At 47.4% G+C, this 23,382-nt stretch overlaps 1 protein-coding gene across 2 annotated transcripts in view; it reads left to right on the top strand.

Annotated features, from left to right (window-relative positions):
• POLRMT (RNA polymerase mitochondrial) overlaps positions 1–23,382 on the top strand; it is a 49,946-nt gene that overhangs the window by 13,936 nt on the left and 12,628 nt on the right. For both annotated transcript variants that reach the window (XM_054979452.1, XM_054979453.1), the window contains exons 8-16: positions 630–800; positions 3,958–4,197; positions 5,548–6,330; positions 9,733–9,855; positions 10,006–10,128; positions 10,646–10,825; positions 11,989–12,075; positions 12,570–12,683; positions 19,755–19,807. In XM_054979452.1, the coding sequence (XP_054835427.1) occupies positions 630–800; positions 3,958–4,197; positions 5,548–6,330; positions 9,733–9,855; positions 10,006–10,128; positions 10,646–10,825; positions 11,989–12,075; positions 12,570–12,683; positions 19,755–19,807 (1,874 nt within the window). The remainder of the gene's footprint in view (positions 1–629; positions 801–3,957; positions 4,198–5,547; positions 6,331–9,732; positions 9,856–10,005; positions 10,129–10,645; positions 10,826–11,988; positions 12,076–12,569; positions 12,684–19,754; positions 19,808–23,382) is intronic.

A 23,382-nucleotide genomic window follows, 5' to 3' on the forward strand; every position in this document is an offset into this window, starting at 1 on the left:
AAGAAAGAAGACAGTTTAAAAATTTCAGACAAAAACATCCTAATAAATATAATGGCTAATATGCCGGACAGCAGCAGTCAATATTCACTCATTAAAAGCCAGATGGTGGATGACTTTGGTGGGGAGGGCTCAGATCTTCTCTTCTTCTCTTTCCAGGCTAGCAGAGGCCTAGCCCAACCTCAGCCCCCAAATGCCTGCCTGGTGGAACATCTCTGTCTTACAGGCCCAGTGAAAAGAGAGTAAATCCTGCTGGGCCCTGGTCTCAACAGACAGAGAGTTCCACCAGGTTGGAGTCAGGACCGAAAAAGCCCTGGCTCTTGTCGAGGTCAGGCAGGCCTTCCGGGGGCCAGGGACCACCAATATTTGTTTATCTCCTGAACGAAGCGTCCTCTGGGGCACATAAGGCTCTGTCCATTATTAGCAAATCCTTTGAGGAGGATCTTTGCCAGCTCTGTAGAGGTGAATTTAACAAGCCCCCTGAGGAGTGATCTTTGCCGGCTCTGTAGGAAATGGTGGAATTCAAACTACTCTTCCCGGCTAACATTGCTCTCCCTTCACTTGAGCATCCTTACGTAATTTGTCTTGTGTTGTTTAGCTCTTAGAAGACCCTGCTTGCTTCTCCCTTTCAGAGCCTCTCCAGCCTTCCCCCTCAAGGGGAATCCCTCCTGATCTTGGCGAGGGAACTGGGCACCAAAGTCTACAACAAGTACATCATCCAAAGGAAGTCCTGGAGCTGTTGGGTGGAAAAAATTCAGAGACTTTATGACAGCTACATCAGGCTGTTGGCTAAAGACACTCGGGTGAGTAATTGCTGGCCTGTGCGGAGCTGGAAGAGCGCTACTTTGCAGAATACATCAGTCCAAGTAAGGCTGCGGGGATGACTAGAGGGATAGAACACCATCCAGGGGGGCCTCGACTTTGCTGTTATGCATCTGTTGTCAGGGCTTGTCGCTGCCACTGCTGGGCGGGGCCCCAGCTGGGCCGGCCCTGACATCAGAGGGGGCACCAGGGATACTGCAGGACCCTGCTCTGTGGAAGGAGGGGCGGTATACATCACCCTGACTCCCTCTCAGTCCACTCGCTGGCCTGCTCAACCTGGCCTCCTTACCCCCTGTGTCCTCCATCCTCTCCTCCTTCCAGAACTCCCCTCCAGTCTTCCACTCGCCTTGGCTCTCACTCTGCTCCACTCCTTCTCAAACCCACCACCCCAGAGCTCTTCCCAGCCACCCTTTATAGGGCTTCCTCTCTCCACCCCGCCCTCCTTCCAGGCTTGCTCCCTCTCCTGACCGGGCCCAGCTGTGCGTTCCTCCAGGTGTTTCCCTCCAACCACTAATCCCTTCTGGGCTCCTTTGTCTTGCTGGTAGGGTGGGGTTGAGTGCGAGCCATCCCCAGCTGAGGGCTCCTTGGCCTTGCTCACGAGGAGCTGCCCCACCCAGCCTCTGAGCTACTGAGCTTGCCTGGCCTTGCTCACGAGGAGCTGCCTTAGCCAGCTTCTGCGCTGCCTGCTCAGCAGTGCTGGGCGGGGCTACCCATCTCCTCCCCCAGAATGCCTGTGGCAGCCCCCCCTGGAGAGGCTTGGCTTCTAGCAACTCCTGAGCCAGGCTGCTGTCTTCTAGCCATGGTGTGGCTCTGGGCTGTAGAGGCTGCTTCCTCTCCCTGCCAGGTAAGGGCTCTGCTTGGGCTGCTGCTGCTGCTGCTGGACCCACATTCCCCCTGCTGTGGCCCTTTCCCTCTGGCCTGCTTAGTCCCCTTTCTTCCCCCTGGAAGGTGGGACTGGCTGGTCTCTCCTTGTCCCCTCCACCCCTCTGAGGTTCTGGCCTTTTGCCCCTTCCCCCTGGAGTAGGTGGGTTCTGGCCCTGGTTGCCGGCTTGGGGGGTGGGGTTGCTGCCACCCTTTTGTCCCCTGCTGTTCCCTTTTGTCAAGTCTGGGGGCTGGGGCTCAGACCCCGGACATCTGTAAGCTCAGCAGTCCTTTTTGGGAGGCAGCAGGGAAAGAACAAGTGTGACTTTGAACCCATCGCTGTCTCTCTGCCTGACCTACTTCACAGGGCTGTTGTGAAGAACTGCTGTGGCCTTGGTCCATTGTTATCTGAAACATCTATGACCTGCAGGGTGAATAAAAATCAGTGATTTAAAAAAAAATCAAAATTTTGAATCTTTTTGATTTAAACCAGATTTTTTAAATAAAACGTTTTTGAGGAAAAAACTGTCTAAAGATAGTTTTCTATTTAAGATATCATCATGAAATAAGGATTAGTTTTTAATTATGTAGCATGAGGCTATATATTCATGTGATGTTTAAATTTTTTGGTAAACGAATTCCATTAATCCATTCATAATGACATGTTCTTCCAGAGGTTTCTGTAAGATTATTGGGCAGTTTTTCTATCTAGAAGATATTATCACAGATGCTTGGTTTTACAGTTCTCAGAACTCTGAATTTGTGTCTGAAGAGATCACGTCTCTTCTTCGTAGCAAAAAGGTTATAAAATAAACATACACAGTTGAGAAAAAGACCTTAATCCCATTGTTCTTTTTCAAATCTTTGTACACAGAACCAACCCCTTACCTCTTAAGTGCTAAGTTTCAAAAAATTCAATGAATAGAAGATTGTTGGGAGTAGAATAGATCTGTACAAGAAGCTAAGTGTGAGGAGTCTTTATGCAGAAAACCATGATTTAAATCTAGTCTTACTGACTAGTGATTTAAATCGTGATTTAAATCAATTTGACCTGCCTGCCCTACCCTTCTCTGATTGCTGAAGAGGTGTATAGTCTTAACATCTTTGCCACTGTTGGATATATTTTTATGGTTTTAAACTGAGTTTTATATTTTTATTTATACTATATTTATTGTTGTTACTTAATAATGTGAGCCCTGTGGTGCAGAGTGGTAAGGGGCAGTACTGCAGCCCAAGCTCTGCTCACGACCTGACTTCGATCCTGGCGGAAGCCGGGTTCAGCTAGCCGGCTCAAGGTTGACTCAGCCTTCCATCCTTGTGAGGTCGGTAAAATGAGTACTCAGTTTCCTGGGGGTAAAGTGTAGATGACTGGGGAAGGCAGTGGCAAACCACCCCATACCAAAAAGTCTGCCAAGAAAACATTGTGATGCGACATCCCCCCATGGGTCAGTAATGACTCGGTGCTTGCACAGGGGACTACCTTTACCTTTGCCTTACCCTCCTTGAGCCCGTTCACAGGGAGGGCGGGTTAGAAATGTAATAAATTAAATGCGGGGGGAGAAGAGACTGTGTACGCTGCACTGAGGAACAGAATGGGGAGGAGGGGGAAATGTAGGGTGTACACATGGAGACAACCAGTTATTAGCCTGTCTGGGCTTAACAACAAGCTATGGGATTTTTTATAAGATTGGTTGGCCTGGGGTAGAGTGTCGGGGAGGGGTAGAATATATTTTTTTTAACAAGGGGAGCCCATGTTGACTCTTGGAAGCCTCTCAGGTTTCAATTATGAATCCCCAACTCCTTGGAGGGTGCCCCTTGCCTTATTGCTAAAGACTTTTCAGTGCCTGGTCCCTTCTTTCTTCCCCTCTAATATTTGATTTATCGGGACTATCGGGTCCTCACAGTGGTTTACAGCACTTTTAAAAAGCAATGGAACCTCAAACATACTAATGCAAAGCCTAAAGACAACTGAAGCGACGTTGACATTTAATTTTTTTTAAGCCAGTAGGCCCCGACTCCTTAAGAATGCCGGTATCCTTACCGCTCTCTTTGTCCCAGATAGCTGCCTGGAAGGTTCCCACCCTTTGGACTGCGCAGGGCATTGAGCAGCTGCTTGTGTGAGCAAAATTAAACAGCATCTCCAAGGCATCCACCTGGTTGAGGCTGGAGCCCCTGGAAATTTCGCGCCCTTGATGATTGGTTGCTTTGGCCTTTGTGGCTGGGCAAGCAAGAAAACCATGGGAATTAGGCCTTGATCCTTCTGTCTCCTCTCTGCAGCCAGATAATTACCTGCCACGGAAGTATTGGGAGCAGCTGCAGGCAGAGGCTGGCTATGGACCTTCTCTGGTTAGCAGGGAGTGCGTCTGGCCCCACTCTCTGGTGGTCCAGCTGGGCCTGCACCTGGTAGAGCTGATGGTCCAAGTACTCAAGATGGAGAGCAACCTCCTCAGCCTCGATCTGGAGCAGAAACTCATCCCTATCCTGTATCACGTCTATTCCTTCCGCAGTGGACGCCAGGTGAGGGAGCCCAGCAAAATCTGTGCCGCAAGCCGCTGCGTGCGGACGTGGTGAACTTGCAGAACTGATGCCCAGTCACAGAATTCAGCATCCGCTTTTAAAAGGCAGAATTTGTGAAAAATATAAATATTTGTGCCCTAGCAAGTGTCAGGGAGAAGACCCCTAGAACTATGAAGCGCTGGCTGTTCTCTGTAAATGTGAACTTCTCATTCATTTTTATCTAGAAATGGGACACATGGGAGAATGTTTAGAGGGAACTCCTTGAGGGGACTTGAAGATAGCAGTGTGACACAGGCAAGAACTACAAGTACTCTTGCCAGGGGAGACCAAAAAAAAGTCAAACAAATCACCAAACCATGAAATGTGGCACTGGACACAGAATTCAGCTCCAGAATTGGCTTTTTCTATTTTTAAAAGCATGTTTCTAGCATTTACGAAGGTGTGTTTGAAAGTGTATGGGAAATGCTAGCAAAACCCAAGGATCCCACTGACTAAGATTTCAGCCAGTCGGAGGATTGGCCTTCAGTGCCCCTCTCCCATGACAAGCAAAATTAAGCAGCCCTGCATATGAATATCTATTTCCATTGCAGATTGGGGTGTGTCTTTATGTAAGTACTTAGGTTATTTGTCAGTTTGGTGTAGTGGTTATGAGTGGCAGGACTGTAATCTGGAGAACTAGGTTTGATTCCCCCTCTTCTGCTTGAAACCTTGGGTCAGTCACAGCACTTTCAGAGCTCTCTCAGCCCCACCCACCTCTCAGGGTGATTGTTGTGAGGATAATAATAACACACTTTGTAAACCACTTTGAGTGGGCGTTAAGTTGTCCTGAAGGGCAGTATATAAATCGAATATTATTATCAAATGTTATTAACAAGAAAACTAAAAATATAATATTCAGATTTCAAAACAGTAGATATTTATTAAAAGGCATTCAGGAAAGCTGGTCTGTATCAGAAATGTCGTCCATGATATGTCCAGCTGGGTGACCTTGGGCTAGTCACGGTTCTCTGGAGATCTCTTAGCCCCACCCACCTCACAGGGTGTTTTGTTGTGGGGATAATAATGACAGACTGTGTAAACTGCTCTGAGTGGGTGTTAAGTCATCCTGAAGGGCGGTATATAAATCTAATGTTGTTGTTGTTAATACATGAAGTTAATAAAATCAGCAGCATAAAATAACACGTGGCATGAAAACATGAGTAGGTGAGAAAATAGGCCAGGATTAAACACAGCAACAGGGAGATAAAAGTTCTGGAAAACCAGTTTCTTGATACAGAAGGGATGGGTGGGTGTCTCTGAAGGGTACTTTTGGGCCTCTGAAACCAAACATTTAAATTCCTCTTCCTGCAGATTGGGTTCATCAGACCACACCCCATACTGACCCGTCTCTTCTCAGAGTCTGTCGAAACCACCCTCACTTTTGACTCATTTGTCATCCCCATGCTGTGCCCGCCGGTGCCGTGGGTCTCCCCTTCTTTTGGTGCCTACATCCTTAATCCCATCAAGCTCATGCGGTCTGTGGATGGGGCTGTGCAGCACCAGCTGCTTCTGGAAAAGTGCCCCCGCGGTGACCTCAATTTGGTTATGGATGCGCTGAACCACTTGGGGAACTGCCCGTGGAAGGTCAACCAGGCCATCTTAGACATCGTGATCTCCATTTTCAATGACAAAGGCAATGAGAAGCTGGACATCCCACCCCCACCTTCTGAAGCCCCCCAGCCCACCAAGCTTGCCCTCGGAGGGGGGCCCTTGACCAAATCAGCTTTGAAGCGGGAGATGGCCCAGTGCCGCAAGAAAGCGATGGAAATGTTCAGCTTGCGTATGGATGCTCTCTACAAACTCTCCATTGCTAAGCATATGCAGGACCGGACCTTCTGGTTCCCCCACAACATGGACTTCCGTGGGAGGACTTACCCGTGTCCCCCTCACTTCAACCACTTGGGAAGTGACCTCACACGGGCCATCCTCCTCTTTGCCGAGGGGAAGCCACTGGGTCCTCATGGCCTGAATTGGCTGAAGATCCATCTCATCAACCTCACTGGGCTGAAGAAGAAGAACTCTTTGCAGGACAGGCTGGCTTATGCCGATGAGGTCATCGAGGACATCTTGGATTCGGCAGACTATCCCCTGACGGTGAGGGCGGATTATGAGCAAAGGTGGCCTTTCCATCTCGCATGGGAGCTGTTGGGATCCAGGACGTAGAGAGGTGGCTGTGGAGCTGGGAAATCTGTGTTCTTAATCTACCTTCGCAGTAGTTTTGTTGCATCGGTTTTGGGGGTGGTGCTCTTGTTTAGCTGTGTTTTTTGTCTGTCAGTTGTCCCTCTTGCCTGCTTTGGGTGGTTCATGTTGTAGCATGCAGAGATGGGACTTGGCTGACTGGCCCAGCTTTAGCCAGAGAGAGCTTCATGGCCAAGGGAACCGTGCTCTCCCTGGCTGAAGCCTTGGCTCAGAGTCTCTGACTCCCTTCTACAAAGGGAGCCGGACTTGTCGGGAAATGGTGTGTGCATTAACAAGCCACCTTGAGGTGCAATCCTATGCACCCTACAGCCAGGGGTACTATCAATCTCCCAATGGAGCCTTTTTTGAGGGCAGTGCCAGCTCAGAGATTGCTGTTGGGCGGCCAAGGCTGGTCTCAGCATGGCCATGGCGGAACGGGGCGGGGGATCCTTTCCTAGTGTTTCACTTGCCGTCAAAATTGCCTCCCTCTTGAGCTTGCTTTCTCATGGATGGGGGGACAGTATGGTATTCTCACAGATTATAAGGCAGCTGCTGCATTAAGAAGAAATAAGAAACAAAAGCCATGCTGGGCAATTCGTCACTGATTTCCTTGTTGTCTCTTGAACTTGACAGTTGTACAAAAGACCATGGAGAATTGGTTGAACGGTGTCTTCAGTCCTGATAAGTACAGAATGATGCCGGGCAACATTTGAAGGTTGTTGTTAGCCACTCTTACCCTCACCCATGCAATACACAGATAATAACATTGGATTGTATTACAGGGTAAACCACCTTGTCTCAGCCACAGTCTATAACTGGGGGGAAGCAACACTGGGCTAAACTGCAGGGCTGTTGTAAGCTGAACTGCTTGGTCTATGTGTCCCATCCCCTGTAATATGGGGATAGCAGCTGCACTTTTAAAAATCTTCCACCCCACAATCATATTGCGTTTGACCCATTTTTTAAAAAAACTAAAGATCAACGGAAGGTATCCTGTCTAACTTTCTTTCAAAGTCTGTGCTAGCCTGTGAGTGTGGAAAAGAGCACCTGGAGAAACAACAGGATATAGAGGGCAGACCAGTCAGTGCAGTGTGGCAAGACCTGGGTTTGAATACTCCATTCTGTCACAAAGCTTCCTCTGGCCAGTTAAAATCAAATTTATTACGGTCCTAGACCAGCAAGGATATTACAAGAATAATAATAGATCATACAATTTAAAAGGTATATCAATATAGTAATAAATTACATTGCCTTACATTACATTAAAAAGTTTAAAAATTAGAATTTTAGTATATCATAAAACCAGATCTCATAAAACCATATACAAGTAATGAACAATCTCCTGTTCTTTATTGCCATCCAGTCAAATTTGGCAACCTTATATGTTATGTCCTGGGATCTATCAGAGCATTTTTGAAAGGAGAGAAGCTCTATGTCTTCCTGGATGGGCAGAAAGTATAGGCCTTATGTAATCTTCTTGTAGCTGCGTGTATATCTTACAGTCAAAGATGACGTGTTCTAGTGATTCTGTTTTCCTGTCACCACAGGGACACAAATGTTCTTCTACCGTCAAGTACAGCAGAGGGCAAAACATCCCATTGCATTAATGTGAAGGTTTTCCTGTGTTCATGATTTGCCAGATTATAACATAGGGGTTAGCCTAACATAGGGGTTAGCCTAATCATGGGGTCAGGGTCAAATAGTAACATTTTGGTTCTACTTAAGTCGTGTTGCCTCTCGACCTCTATTATTCTCTGCTTAATGGCCTTTTTGGCTTGACCATAACCCATACTGAGCAGTAATTGCTGTGATAAGCCATAGGAGGCTAGTTTACTATCTTATCTTTCTAGCCCAGGATGGGGAGTGCAAGGATCAGTTAGCATTAAATTGATAAATCTTTTGGGAAAAAATTAACTTTAACCAATGAAGTACTGCTGCAATCCATAATCTGGCCTCCACTGTTACCAGGCCTGCGTCCAGTCGAATTGCAGCATTTGTGGTACAAGGGAGGACCTGGAAGATAATTCTCTGATTGCGTTATTTCCATCGAGGTGCAGTTGGATTTAATACTAAGCAAAGCTTCACACGTTAGTTGAGCTAGTGATTTTGCAGGGAATAGCCTAAGCACAGCTGTCAGGAATCTACCTAAATTTTTTTGGATTGCTCCAGTAGACCTTTGAGCACTTGAGACAACATGGGAGATATGCGATTGCTTGACCCAGTCGCCTGGAAGATCGCACTCAAATACTTAAAGCATCGTACTTGTTCTATGCAGACTGAGTTCAGGTTCCATGAATGAGTTCTGGGTCTCTTGGCAAAGACCAGATCTTTGTTTTTGCATAATTAAACTCTATACTGTTAATCCTGGCAATATTGCATAAGTGAGCGCCTAGCTCTCCTCAGTCCTGTAGGAGTCCTGACTGCATCATCTGCATAAAGGAGCACACTTTCTGTTCCCAACTTTCAGGAGATGGAAATCTGGATTGTTTAAATAGGATACCATATCATTAATATATAAATTGAAAAGAAGGGGGGCCAGTATACATCCCTGTGTGACTTCCCACCTTACTTCTATCGAGCCTGAAACCTTTGGGGCTGTATCTGACTTGTATTGTGTTGTTTTCATGTAGGATCAGATATAATGTCTGTTTATTGATATAGATTTTAATTTTTCCCATAATGTGGGTCTAGAAATTGAATCAAACGCTGATTTTAAGTCGATGAAAGCTGCGTATAACGACACTGTTGGAGGAGTATTTTGTGATCAGGTGGTCTAAGACTGCACATTGGTTTAGTGTTGAGTACCCCTCTCTGAACACAGCTTGTTCATCGGCTAGGCAACCCCCTTCCTCAATCCAGTCCTTAAGTTTCCATTGAAGATGTTTTCCATATAGCTTACTTACAGAGCTTAATAGCCGAATAGGTCTGTAATTAGAAGGGTTATCTTTACTGCCCTTTTTAAGGATAGGAATGATGATGGCAGCCCCTCAGCCTCTTGGGAGTCTGCTGGTATTGTCTATTATTGTAAATAATTCCATCAGATTTACTCTAGCCAGTTACTTTTTCTCAGCCTCATCTATGTCCCAACATCGTCATGAAGGTACAGTAGAGGAAGGGAAAACCAGGCATGCTGCCCTGAGCCCCCTAGGGGATAGGAAGATACTTGATCAACAAATTCTGCCAGAAGTTTGGTAGTGGGGCTGACTGAGCAAAGAGTCGCAGTTCCTGAAGCAGGCCTTATTAGCATTTCTGCTCTAAATTTGAACAGTTTTTCCCACTTAAAAAAAAAAAATCACACCTGTATTTGTTCCTCCTCAGGGCAGGAAATGGTGGATGACCACTGATGAGCCGTGGCAGGCCTTGGCCTGTTGTATGGAGATTGCCATGGCCACCAGGTCACCAGATCCCGCTGCTTACATCTCCCACTTTCCTGTCCATCAGGTGCGTGGGCAACAGAGGTGAACTAAAAAGGTGGCCTTCAAGGGCATTTTTGTGGCAGAAGATGCGGTGGCAGCAAACATCCCCGCATCGTCTGAACCTTGCCACTTCTCTTTCCACCGCCATCCAGTAATCTGTGTGGTCTTTCCCCAGGACGGCTCTTGCAATGGCCTCCAGCACTACGCAGCCCTTGGGCGGGACGTCATCGGTGCTGCCTCAGTGAACCTCATGCCCTCTGATGTTCCTCAGGATGTGTACAGTGGTGTGGCTCAGCAGGTGAGAAGGGTGTGTGTGTGTGACAGTGCTGAGGACAGCCGTGGTGGAAATGTCTTTTGTGTTTTCAGTGTTCTCTCCCACCTTGTCCTCATTACAGAACAGTTTTGAAGTTGTGACTGACATATCTGATAGTAAAGTGGCTAGACTCCTTTTCCACTCATGAGAGCAACACAGAGGGGTCACACACAGATGAAACACAGAGTGTTTTTGTATGCTGGGGACTTCCCAGGTCTGTAGAAAAAATTACTTCAACAAAAAAGCCAATGAAACTGGACATGTGCTTAGAATGACATTTCCGCCCCATTCCCTGCAAAAAGTATAAAAGGCTTCCAGGTAACAATAAATGTAGACAATGTCTTTTCTCAAAGAAGTAAGTGTAGCCATCTCTGCAAATTCCATCCTTTCTCTAACTATTCCTCTATTGTGGATAGTGTTGAACTTTTCCAGTTTTTGGATATAATAATCCTGCTGCCATTGTCATATTGTCATTGTCATAAATTTCCATGACTTTTGACAGGTGGAGGTGTTTCGAAAGAGAGATGCTGAGGAGGGCAAGACAATTGCTCAGGTATTGGACGGCTTCATTGGTCGCAAAGTGGTAAAGCAGACGGTGATGACAGTGGTCTATGGAGTCACTCGGTATGGAGGGCGCCTGCAGATTGAGAAACGCCTCAAGGAGATCGAGGCCTTCCCCCAGGTTGGTATCTTTTCCCCTCCTTCATTTTCAGCAGGATTCCTCAGTTCTGTACCTGGAACAAAAACATAATGGTCCAGATCAACAACTGGGGTGGGGGTACCAGCCCCCAAATCAGCTCCCACTTACCCACCAGAGGTGCCAGAAGGAGTGTGGGGGGAGGGGAGTTGTGGATTTTACCAGCAGACAGCTTTGGGTAGTGATAAGCTGACAGCTAGTTTTTGTTAGTCAAAAGCATTTTCTTTCAGACTGCACAACTTCAGGCTGTGATGGGGGTGGGGGTTGCATTTTTGTACAAATCCTCCATCAAAAAGGCTCTCTGCATAAGAAGAACCCTGCTAGATCAGAACAGGGGGGTCTGTCTCCTCTAGCTTTCTGTCTCATGCCGTGGACAACCACAGGGCTCAGACTTGGCCAAAGCTCAGGTCACCTCGGTTACTGTGCCCGCGCTTCCACTGCTCCTTCCTGCTGCAGCCCGGCTTCCCCCTTCCTGTACGGTCTTCTGCCCTGTTATCTCCTGGAACTTTATCCAGGGGCCTCAGGCCTGTCTTGGTGCCCTTTAGGCACCATTCTCCGATTTATCAATATAATCAAAACATTTTTACTCCCACTTTTCCACCGTCCTTGAGGCAGCTTACTAAATCTGCAGGAAGGACTGGGGCAGCAAGTAAGCAGTATGCCTAGCTGGGGGATGGATGTTTCCTTGCCTTCTCCCAAGGCCTCAAGATCTTCTAGGTTGCAGGTTTTTTCTTGAGAGCCCAATGTTATCCACCTGTGCAGGGGATGGTGGGGGGGGCATCTTCCTCTGCACGGGTGCTGTGGAGACCCTGACAGATTTCTCCTCTCCCTCTTGCAAGCTGGGTGTTGGAGGTCCACCGTGAGAACTATGCACAATGGAAGGGGGGCTTTAACCTCTGGTGCATCACAGTGAAGGTTCTGCTGAGATGTCTCCCTGACATGCTCTTTCCTAAAAAACATGTCCGGGAGCTGGCAGTAGTGGTTTAGGCAGGAGATTTCAGTCGAGTGACAAACTCACACAGAGCCCAGTCACAGTTTTTTCAATTTCGATCCCCTTGAAACTGGACAGATGGGGAGCAGGGGTGAGGTCAGAGGGGGGCCCCTCTTTGCGCCCCCTATTGTCTCTGTCTTGCTTTCCCACCATGCAGGAGTACATTTGGGAAGCATCTCACTACCTCGTCCAGCTGGTTTTCAACAGCCTCAAGGAGATGTTCTCAGGCACTCGAGAAATCCAGGTAAGCGTGTGTCTTTTGGATTAGATTCACTCCCTGAGCCTGGCTTCACACAGATACTGATGGTCTCTCTTCCAAGAGAGCAAGATTCTGGTCTTAGAGATTCTTGAAACTCTATTGCATCCTTATCCCACTTTTCCTCCAAGGAGTTCAGGGTTCTCCCTTCCTGTGTTTCATCCTCACATCAACCCTGTGAGGTAAGTTAAGCTGAGCGAGAGAGAGTGCGTGTGCGCGCGCGCGCGAGAGAGAGAGAGCGCACGCGCACGCGCACGTGCATGCGCGTGCACACGCGAGCCAGGACATCCAGTGGTGATGGGGCAAGCACGTCTGTTCTCTCTCTTTGTGCCTAGCAAAAGCAGAATAAAATTTGCAAGTCCATGCAAAATCTCCTGAACCACATAATTTATGCAACATTTGGGATGTCTGGATTTTTATGTTGGCCCCAATGAAGCTCTGACCCTAGCTGTGCTCACCACCACCCCCCTTCCTTCCTGCAGAGCTGGCTGACGGAGAGTGCCCGGCTCATTGCCAAGTCTGGGCGGACAGTGGAGTGGGTGACGCCCCTAGGGCTGCCCATCGTCCAGCCTTACCATCGCGCCAAGACTCTACTGGTAAGACTCGAAGTAGTGAGATTGGGGGTGGGGTCAGGGTGTGTGAGGCTCTGCACTGCTGCGGGAAGAGGTCTGTTGGGTAGCAGGGGTGAGCGCCATCATGGCCTGCACATTTTTGAGAAACTGAAACTGCAAGTGAATTGCTGCTTCTCTTGGCTTAGCTGCAGAAGCAAGAAGGTCCTCAGTGTGATCAGACTTGGTAATGAGGCAGCATCCTCTGTAAAAGAGTGCATTCCCCCCTCCACTCCCCATGCTGTTGGTTGTGGACTGTGGCTTGGCAGTGGAGCACTGCTTTGAATTTCACAAGGTCCAACAAATTCAATCCCTGGGTCAAGGGATCTCAGGTGCTGCGACAGCTGAGCTCATTTTGTGACCAGGGTATTTTTCACACTCGTGCTTTACAGCGTTTCCGCACCTGTTTCGCGTCCCTTGTTTGCAGAGGTTTCACACTTGCAAGCTAGTCATGGGACGCAGTGCTGCTCTTAGTCCACGGTATCCCTGATCTCCCCCCCTCCCCCCCGGCGGACATACCGCAATGTTATTTTGAAGTCTCTGCCGACTTGCAGCTGGCCTGATTAATGCCAGTGTGAACACTTTTGTTCCCTTTTTGCTTCTCCCCCCCCCCCCCCGTTCTCCTTTTCCTTGGGAGCTGATTGGTCTGTGCATATCTGACCACACCCACGCTCCCTGACTGCTTTGTCTGCCCCCTTTTTTAAACATTTCAGCATTTAGTGGCAGTGCAGTGAAGCATCCCTGGCCTGCCCAGCTGGCTGGCAGCAGGGAGCTGGGCGCCCGCCTGGCCTGGCCTGAGCAGGGAAAGCAGAATGCATAGTGAGAGGGAGGCAGGCCAGGCTGGGGTCGCAGGGTGCAAGTGCACATGCTCACTCTCTGCACACCGGCACCTGCATCCAAGCAACACCCCTGAGGAACTTGGGCTTGGCTTAGCCGGCAGCCCTGGTGGTGGTGGGGCCTTCAGCTGTGCAGCACACGAGGGGCTTGGTGCGCCGACTTTAATCTTTGCTCAGCTGCCTCTTGCCCTTGCCAAGTGCCAGGAAGTTTGTGAACCAGGGATTATATGTGGCCCAGAGTGAAGGAGGGCGCAAGGCTGGGAATGAGCAAGGGGCCCGGCAGACTCTCCCTCCGGCAAGGCCTCTGTTCAGCCTCTCCTCTCTTCTGGCTCCCATCCTTGCCCCCCCCCCATCCTGCTGCCGCAGCTTCCTCTTAAGCTTCCTCATCACATTTGAGCTGTTTGCTTCTCTACACCACCCTCTCCTTTTCCTTGAGCTGATTAGTCTGTGTGGATCTAATAGAACCCACCCTCCTCAGCACCCCGTCCACTTTTTCTGTAATGTTTTTTGTATTTCTAAAGGACAGTAACATTTCAGCCATGGGAAATCCCCACCAGCAGATATGCTCTCTGGCTCCGCAAAGAACCACTTCCGTTCATTTGTTTTGGACATGTTTCCCTTTTGATTTTTAATGCTCAATATAAATGATAATGATGGCCTTAAAATGGCGTTTGAACAAACATAAGGAGTCTTTCTCCAAAAAGACCACCACACCCCACCCACTCAGGGTTTACATGAATCACGTGAGACCAGTGGTGGCCGGAAAATTTGCTGGGTGGGGACAATCAGTTCTCAACCCCACTCGGTGCTGTTTTCATTGTGAAAAGTTCAGGTGCGAAAATGGCCGCACAGAGATGCAGCATTGGTGTGCGTAGGGAGGGGTGGGGTTTCAAGTGGTGACGTCACAACATTACAAGACAGGTGCAAACATTAAAAAAAAAAGATGACATAAATTCCAAAGCCCACAATAAAATCAGGGCTTCAAAGTGAGCGTGAAACAAAGTGCAGGACACCAATTCAAAACTTCTCAGATAGTGTGAAACACACGAGTGCCGAGCTGAATCGGTTGTGATCGTGGCAACTCCTCAGAAATGGCACATTAACCCGTGAGTGTGAAATGTACCCAAGAATAAGGCAGCTTCATTAGTTCAGAGGAGATTCAGGATAGTCCAGAAAACCTTCCTGTGGGGTACTTGAACTGTTCTGGAATTGGCACCAACTAGCACGCTTTTTTCCCTTTGTGGTCCAATGATTGACAGGTTACAGACGATCAGGTGCCTGGCTGCATTCCACGGTGGTAGCTAGAGTGACATGTAAGCCAGGAGAGCACTTTTAAAGGGGAATTATATTGCTGGAAGTTCTGGTAGAAGAAGAGGATCACCACGCTGCTGTTTGCTGACTTCCCAGGCAATAAAAGGCTTGTCACTGCTGCAGTGGTCAAGGTTTAATGGCTGATTGAGGTAGAAAATAGGCAAAGATATGGGGAAGAGGGGCCTTGATGGGCAGTCACCGAGCATCAGAACTGATACCTGGAACTGCCCTAGTGTTTGTCCTCTGATTCTGCTATTTCCCCCTGTGCATAAAGATCGGAGCTATCGTGGCTGATGCCTTTAGCTGTTATCAAATAGTTTTGGCTGTCAGCACGTCTCTGCATTCTTGAATTGGTCTGTCCTGCCTACTGAGAGCCAGTTTGGTGTAGTGGTTAAGAACGGCAGGACTGTGATCTGGAGAACTGGGTTTGATTCCGCACTCCTCTGCTTGAAGTCAGCTGGGTGACCTTGGGTCAGTCACAGCTCTCTCAGAGCTCTTTCAGCCCCACCCACCTCACAGGGTGATTGTTGTGAGGATAATAACGCACTTTGTAAACTGCTCTGAGTGGATGTCCAGTTGTCCTGAAGGGCGGTATATAAATCAAATGTTGTTACTGTTATTACTTGCTTGTCCTCCCCTGGTCCAGGCAATAGAGTGCTTTTCTGTCTCTTCACTGGGAGGAAGGGTTTTACAGAAGAAAAAATGGACAGGGGCTGGGCTGGGCGGCCCCTCCTTCCCAGAGCCAGGCTTTTTGCTGCGTTTGCAGGGAATTATTGCAAGTTCCAGGTTCCTCCTGGTGTTTTGGCAGGGCCTAGGTCTGTTATTAGGGGAGGCTTCAGACTGTGGGAGGTGGGGTGTGTGTGTGTGTGTGTCCTTTCTGGCTTGGAAGCCCTGCCATCACATCTGAGAGGCAAGGCAACACAGTGGAGCACTTGGTGTGAGTGCTGCCTTGAATATTCTCGGTACACTTGCTCTCCTTCCCATCCTGAGCTTTGGGGAAGGTTCTCATAAATGCAGAGAGGTTTATTCTTCTCTTAGCTTCTCAACGTCCCTGTCTACGTCACCCTCCAGCTCTCTCAGCTTCTGAACTGCCTCCTTTTCCTCACTCAAGGCATAGGGTTAGATTTCTTCTCTTTTTTTCCTTTTATGAAGAATCTCTTGGTAGCACAAGATGGCAGCAGAGCGCCGTTTCCAAGGCTGCTTTCCGTTCGTCCTGGCCCCGTCTCTCTGGCTCAGTCATAAAGTCTGCTTTCTATGTAGCTCTCATGTCTGCGCATAGAGTAGGCCTTGACAAATTTTCTTGAACTCTAAGGTTCAACCCAAAAACTTTGGAGCTGACTCATTTTTCAGCTCTCAGGACATTGTATTTTAATTACTATATTATTGCTAGCACAAAACGTAATCCTGAATTCTGCATTCTTTCTAATTATTTCACTTAACTATGACCTAAATGTTTTAGTATCTAAATAATTATGGGAAATCCTGGTTGTCATCCCAACAGAAAGCTAACCCCTTGCTTTAAAGATCAGCTCTCCCTATTTTTGTATAAATTCATCCTTGCTTTAAAAATATCTCCATTTCATTGAATATTGGAGCCAGTAAAGAGAAGAATCGATTAAGAAATGGATTCATCTACCACCACTGACAGGTGTAGAATTGCCATATAAGCGCATATGGTCTGTGGATAAGGACAAGCAGTGAGCAACTTCGTTAATGCTCTGCGCATGAAACCAGTCTGGGGTTACCCATGTGACAGAGGAAGAACATCTGGTAGCCTCTTTAGGTGCCCACCCGTAATTTGGCTGCTAAAGATTTATCAATGTGTCCAAGAGAGTAAAATCAGAAAAGAACAACAAGCTGGGAAAACTAACTAGGTCTCCAATTTTTTTTAAAAAATAATCTCACTGGAATACAAAGGCAGTAGAATTTGGAAAATACATAATTAGTACTTAGAAGGATTTTTTTGTGGCTAACAAAATTCTCTAATAGTTCAACACACACTTTTCAATAGTATGGCAAGTGTGTGTTGAACTATTAGAGAATTTTGTTTGTTTTAACGAATTGTTAGTTAGTTTTAGACTTAATTTTAAAGATTTATCAATTGCAGTTTTGTTATAAAAAGCAATAACAAGTACTTCATGCACATACATGTTTATGGCATGCATCAAAATGTATTCTGATGTGAAATAATAAACTTTGTAGTTCTACTGAGAATTGTATTTTCATTTCTGAAAATACTGGAGGCCACAATGAAATCTTGAGGTACCATGGTGATCTGGAGCCTGGGAATTGTTGAGCCCTGCTATAGAGTATTGGATCTATGGGCCTTTTGCAGCCAGCCCATTCTCTTGTATTTTTGTGTCCTGACTTCATTCCTATGGTGAATGTTCATCCTCCCCTCCTTTTACCCCAGGCCAGTCCATCCTCTAGCACGGGTACCTGCAGGGTCCTTAAGAATCTTTCTGCAAAGGACACAGCCCTCTAGGAAGTCCATCTCCCTGCTTATAATGTAGAGGCAATGGATTACTAATTGCTTCTGCTGCTAGAGGTTTTGGAGGCTGCAGGGCATCCACCTCAAGGTGGTGTTGCTGCCTATTGGCAGTGGCTGCCTCCTGAGCTTGGCATTCGAAGGCATCTGCTGAGGCGGTGTGCAGGTCATACACATACATAGAATCATAGAGTTGGAAGGGGCCATACAGACCATCTAGTCCAACCCCCTGCCCAGTGCAGGATCAGCCTAAATCATCCCTGACAAGTATTCATCCAGCCTCTTCTTGAAAACTGCCAGTGAGGGGGAGCTCACCACCTCCCTAGGCAGCTGAGTCCACTTTTGAACTACTCTGACAGTGAAAAAGTTTTTCCTAATATCCAGCCAGTACCTTTCTGCATGTAATTTAAGCCCATTGCTTCGGGTCCTACCCTCTGCTGCCAACTGGAACAGCTCCTTGCCCTCCTCTAAATGACAGCCTTTCAAATATTTAAAGAGAGCAATCATGTCCCCCCTCAACCTCCTCTTCTCCAAACTAAACATTCCCAAGGCCCTCAGCCTTTCCTCATAGGGCTCAGTCTCCAGACCCCTGATCATTCTCGTCGCTCTCCTCTGCACCCTCTCGATTTTGTCCACATCCTTTTTGAAGTGAGGCCTTCTATAGAAACCACAGAGTCAAAATTATTGCCTCCATGGAGGCATCTTTTGACATCACAAACATGCCCTGGTTTGGCATTTTGTCCTAGCTGTGTTTTCCCATCTCCCTTTTGTCTCTGGGCTGCTGAAGCATCTTATTGTCTGGACCTCTGGAAAGTGACAGGAAGAATGGAGTGATTGCTTACCTGGTGAATTCTCCTGCTATTTGTTCACCTGACAGGTCCAGAACTCACCATTAGGCAGATGAAGAGAGCTGTGGTTCTTGAAAGCTTATGCTACAATAAAGCTGGTTAGTGTTAACAGACAGAGAGAAAGACAAAAGATTTTTCTATGGTTCAGAATTTTATAATCCATCTGACTTCACTAGGCTAATCTTGCAGCAGTGGGGTAGGAAGAACCAGAGACATTTATTATGAATTTATGCACTTGCCTTTTAACCCCTCTGATCTTCTGTTCACCCATAACTGTGCCCAGGGACAGATTTTCATGCTTCCAGTCATTTGAGGAGAGGTGGTTTCCATCCTTAAAATCATCATTGGCCAGTTTGCAGCTGTTAGTTCTCCCCCTGCCCCCTCCCCAATACACAGACACTTGGTATGGACAGAGGCTCTTTGGCAAAGACTCTTCTGAGCAAACAGTTAAGTTTTTCTCTTCCCTCCCAATTTGTGGGGTTATTTTCCTCCTGCTTTGGGGAGCCAGATGTGGGAGGGTCAGCTTGTGGCTGCAGCTTCTGTTAGATAGATCACTCTGATTCATGCCGGTCCTCCTTTCTCTTTTGCTGCACGCAGGTCTTTCATGGACTTGTCTGGTCTGCTGCTTCTCCCTCCTTCCCCATCCTTTCAGACTCACAGGTAGCCAGAGGTAAAGCACATTTCAGCAGCTGTAATTGGTGGCTCTGGGGTGCAGTGTGGTTTGCAGCCAGGAGGGGAACGGCGGAGCCAAGGGTGCATTTGAGTCTGATGTGGGGGTAGGGAAGAGTATGTCTGCGCGCACACGATCGACAGAGTACAGAAGGGCTGGAGACGATAGGCAGTGAGTCAGCATTTTGCAGTATCAAAGTGTATGAGTCAGCAGGTGGAAGGGAGTGAGTCAGCAGAGGGGAAGTCAAGGTGACATTTGCCAGGATCACAAAGGATTGCCATGGTCACAAAAGCCCAGGGAGGGAAGGAGCAGCAAATCAGAATGCCCCCTTTTAGGAAGCTGTTATTTCTTCCTTTTTTAAAAAAGACAGGGTGTTCTTTTAAAAATTAATTAGTGAACCATGAGTCTTCAGAGGCTGTGCCACAGGACCGCAAAGCAGTGGCCTCCAAGGCAGAACTTTGCCTGTGTATTATATGAGGGTAGTACAGGAGTCCAGCAATTGCTTGCATGTGTGAATGAGCACAGCAGGTTTCAGCAGATCTGTTTATGTGTGCTGTGTCCACAGCCATTTTGTGAGCGCGTGCAGTGGTAGTGGGCTCTATGGCAGTCTCTGTTTTGAAGAAGCAGTAGGTGGCTATGCTTGAGGGGCAACGTCTGCTAGATTCTCTGAAGGTCAGGAGTTGTGCCTGAGAGACCAGAGTAGGATTTATTTACAGCTCCAGTGGAGCGCCTGGGCGGAGTGCAGGAGATTGGTTGATTGCAATGAACAAGGGCTGCTGCCTCCTTTCCTTCCCATTTGCACCACAGACAGGTACACTTCCCATTAGTGCAGTCTTCAGCCCTCGTGCCCTGTTAAGTCAGCCAGTCCTTGTGTGTGGCTAACCCTCTCCTCCTCTCCCCACACAGCTGAATAGCAGCATGCAGACGGTCAACCTGAAGTCGCGCCACGATGCCAGCCAGTAAGTATTGGTCTTGAGGGGCCATGGAGGAGACCTCTCTTGGTTCTCTGTGAGTGTTAAGGGCCTTTCCAAGGGGGTATGACTTTGGTTCTGTAGCCGCTGGAGGTTTCTTGCACAGCTGCCTGGAACAGGAGCTTTTCTGCCTTGCTTTGTGTACCAAGTTATGGAAAAGTAATTTGTATGCATTCATTAATTTGGCAGTGAACTTGTGTGTGTATGGTGGACAGTGTAGTGTAGTGGTTAGAGTATTGAGCTAGGACTGAGACCCCTGTACTCAGCTATGAAGCTCACAGAGAGACTCTGAGCTAATTGTGTACTCTCAGCCTAAGGCTGTTATGAGGCTAAAGCTGATGAGGAAATCTGAATTCCTTGGTGGAAGGTAAAATAATGTGACAGATAAATTTACTTTCTTGTCAAGACCTCTCAACTATATCTAGAACTTGTCTTTAGGTGTTTTTCCAGACTTCTGAGAGACCAAGCAGAAATCTTTTTTAGAGGTAGACTTTGCCGTTACAACCAGAAAAACTTGCTTTCAGACTGAGCAATGGTTACCAGCCCCCTGGAGAATCCCACCCAGTATCTCTGCACATTTTACTAATCTGTGAACATCTCCTTATTGAGAGGAGGTAATGCCAGAACAGTGACCATATAGTGTTGCAAGAGGCAGCCTCTCCGGAGAGTGGATAGTCCCTCAGCGCTTCTGCATCCCAGAATTATTAGATCATTCAATCCCATACGATACAGAGAGACAAGAGAATTTGATGTGCCCACGCCAGCAGAGGCCGATGGGAGATAGGGAAAGCCAAGTGACAGGCAGAGAGATGCAGGTAACGCATCTCTGTAGATGGTCACTTCATTCAGTCAGGAGCTGTGAATCACTGGATTCGTTTCTTTCCGCACAGGGTTTTGAGAATTACAGCGGTAGCATCTATGTGTGTGTTATGTGCTGTCAAGTCACCTCCGGCCTATGGCGACCTTATAAATGAAAGATCTCCAAAATGTCCTATTATTAACAGACTTGCTCAGCTTTAGCAACTGGAGAATGTGTCTTCATTTATCGAGTCAAGCCATCTCGTTTTAGGTCTTCCTCTTTTCCTCCTGCCTTTAACTTTTCATAACATCGTTGACTTTTCCAGAGGTCTTCTCACGATGTGACCGAAGTATGATAGCCTTTAGCTTCTAGGGAGTATTAAGACTTGATGTGACGTAGAACCCAATTATTTGTCTTTTTGGCCATCTGTGGCATCCACAAAACTCTCCACCAGCACCACATTTCAAATGAATCTGTTTTCTCCCTGTCAGCTTTCTTCATTGTCCAACTTTCACATCCATACATAGTTTGGATTATATTGATCTTGGTCCTCAGACAGACATCCTTATCTTTAAGAATCTTTTCTAGTTCCCTCATGGCTGCTCTTCCAAGTCTCAATCTTCTTCTAATTTCTTGGCTGCAGTCTACCTTTTGGTTGATGATGAGCCAACAAACAGAGATTTTTAACCATTTCAGTTTCCTCATTGTCAACTTTTAAATTGTGTAATTCTGCAGTAGTCATTACTTTTGTCTTCTTGATGTTCATCTGTAATTTTGCTTTGGCGTGTTCTCCTTTAACTTTCATCAGTAGTAGTTTCAAATCTTTCTACCAGTAATGTGGTGTCATCTGCATGTCTCATACTAGCTTGATACCCATGCTTCGCTACGGTATTTAACTATTTTAAATCCAGTTATAATACTTATGGGTATGTAACATTTTTTGGTTTGTGTGGGGTTTTTTTTAGTTGGCAACCCTAGTGAACTTTGAGGGGAAGACTGGGAGGTGCATTTGACCTCAGGAAACATTCAATGACTCCCAATATCAACTGCATACTGTTTTGAATGTGAGAGGTGAGGACCAATCAGGCTGCATACACAAATGACTTCTGTGTTCCAGCTGTCTCGGGGGAGGGGAGGGGGTGATGAGGTGTGGAATGTTGTGAGCCCCAATCAGCCCACATATGCAAATGACCTTGAAAGACTGGCCCAATCAGGGAAGAGTGGCCGAACTGGCAGTGGGCAGGGGCACAAGCAGGCAGCAGCCTGCCAGTCACACAGGGAAGCTGTCTGCCTTTGGGAAAACACATTTGACCCCTTTTTACCCCCTTAGGGGGGGAATTTCTTAAAATCCCTTCTTAGTGGGTGTTTACATCATGAAAGGAATGTTCTCCCCAAATTTCATGTTTCTAGGTCCAGGGGTTTGGGCTAGGTGTTAATGAGTCAGTTAGGACACTTGTCTTTATATAGATAGATAGATATAGATTGTTAATGTTCCTTCCACCAATTTTCACTCCACCTTCTTCTAAATCTAATCCAGCTTTCCTTATTATATACTTTGCATAAAGGTTGAACAGGTAGGGAGAAAATATGTATCCTTGTCTGTTCCCTTTGCCAATTGGAAACCATTCTGTTTCCCCATATTCTGTCTTCAGAGTGACCTCTTGTCCAGAGTACAGGTTGTGCATCAGAACAACCAGGTGTTGTAACACCCCCATTTCTTTTTAAAACTATCCACACTGTTTTAGGTGTATGATCAATTTCTTCTTGGACACTTGGATAAAAGTTTTCTGTTTCTTCCTCCTCAACATCTGTAGTTGGGACATAAACTTGAATGATGGTTATGCTAATAGGCTTTCCATGAAGTCTGATTTATTAATTGGTCAGACTTAGCATTATTGTTCTTGACCACTTGTGCTGTGTCTCGCCTCACTACTAGAGCAGCACCGTTTCTTATGAGTTTGTCATTTCCGCAGTAAAACACTTCATAATTTTCTGACTGAAAATGTCCTGATTCGGTCCACATTAGTTCACTCACACTTGGGATTGCAATGTTTAAACATTCCATTTCTTGTTTTATGATTTCTAGCTTGCCCGAATTCATACTTCTTGTCAGCCTTCCGCTGGGGTGCCGCTGCGCTTGGCCTTCCTCCCCCTGGCGCAGGCTTCGCAGAGGCAGTCTGGCCCCTTCTTGGCTGGGATGCAGCTGGCTTGGGCACCTGTGCACTGGGTGGGAGCTTCTGGCAGGTTGCCATCAGGCTAGGCGCTGGCATTGGGTCTGCGGCCGGAGGAGGGGTATACATCACCCTCGCTCCCTCTCATCTACTCCTCCGCCTTGCCTGCCCCCTGCCTACTTTCTCCTCAATACGCAGCATCCTTCTTCCCATCCTCCTCCTCTTCTCCCTCTCTCCAAGAACTACCCTCCGTCTCACTTTAATTCTTTCACTTTCCCTCTCCACTCCTTCACTCTCCACCTACAACCACTCCTGCACAACCCACCCCACTTTGTGGGTGGACTTTCCTTATATCCCTTCACCCATTCCTGGCTCCACTTGCCAGCCACGCCCCCAGCACCCTAGCCAAAGCCCTGGCTGTCTTAGGCAGCCACACCTGTGGTTGCTTTGGTGGTTGCCTTGGGCAGCCACACCTGCACCTCCTTTGCTGGCTGCCAGGCTTTCTCTGCTAATTGCCTCAGGCAGTCCTACCTGTGGCTGCTTTGCTCTCAGCCCCACCTGGTTCTAGCTGATTCCTTCTAGCCTGCCTGCAG

Source organism: Eublepharis macularius, chromosome 5 (genome assembly GCF_028583425.1).
Source record: "Eublepharis macularius isolate TG4126 chromosome 5, MPM_Emac_v1.0, whole genome shotgun sequence".
Lineage (NCBI taxonomy): Eukaryota > Metazoa > Chordata > Lepidosauria > Squamata > Eublepharidae > Eublepharis > Eublepharis macularius.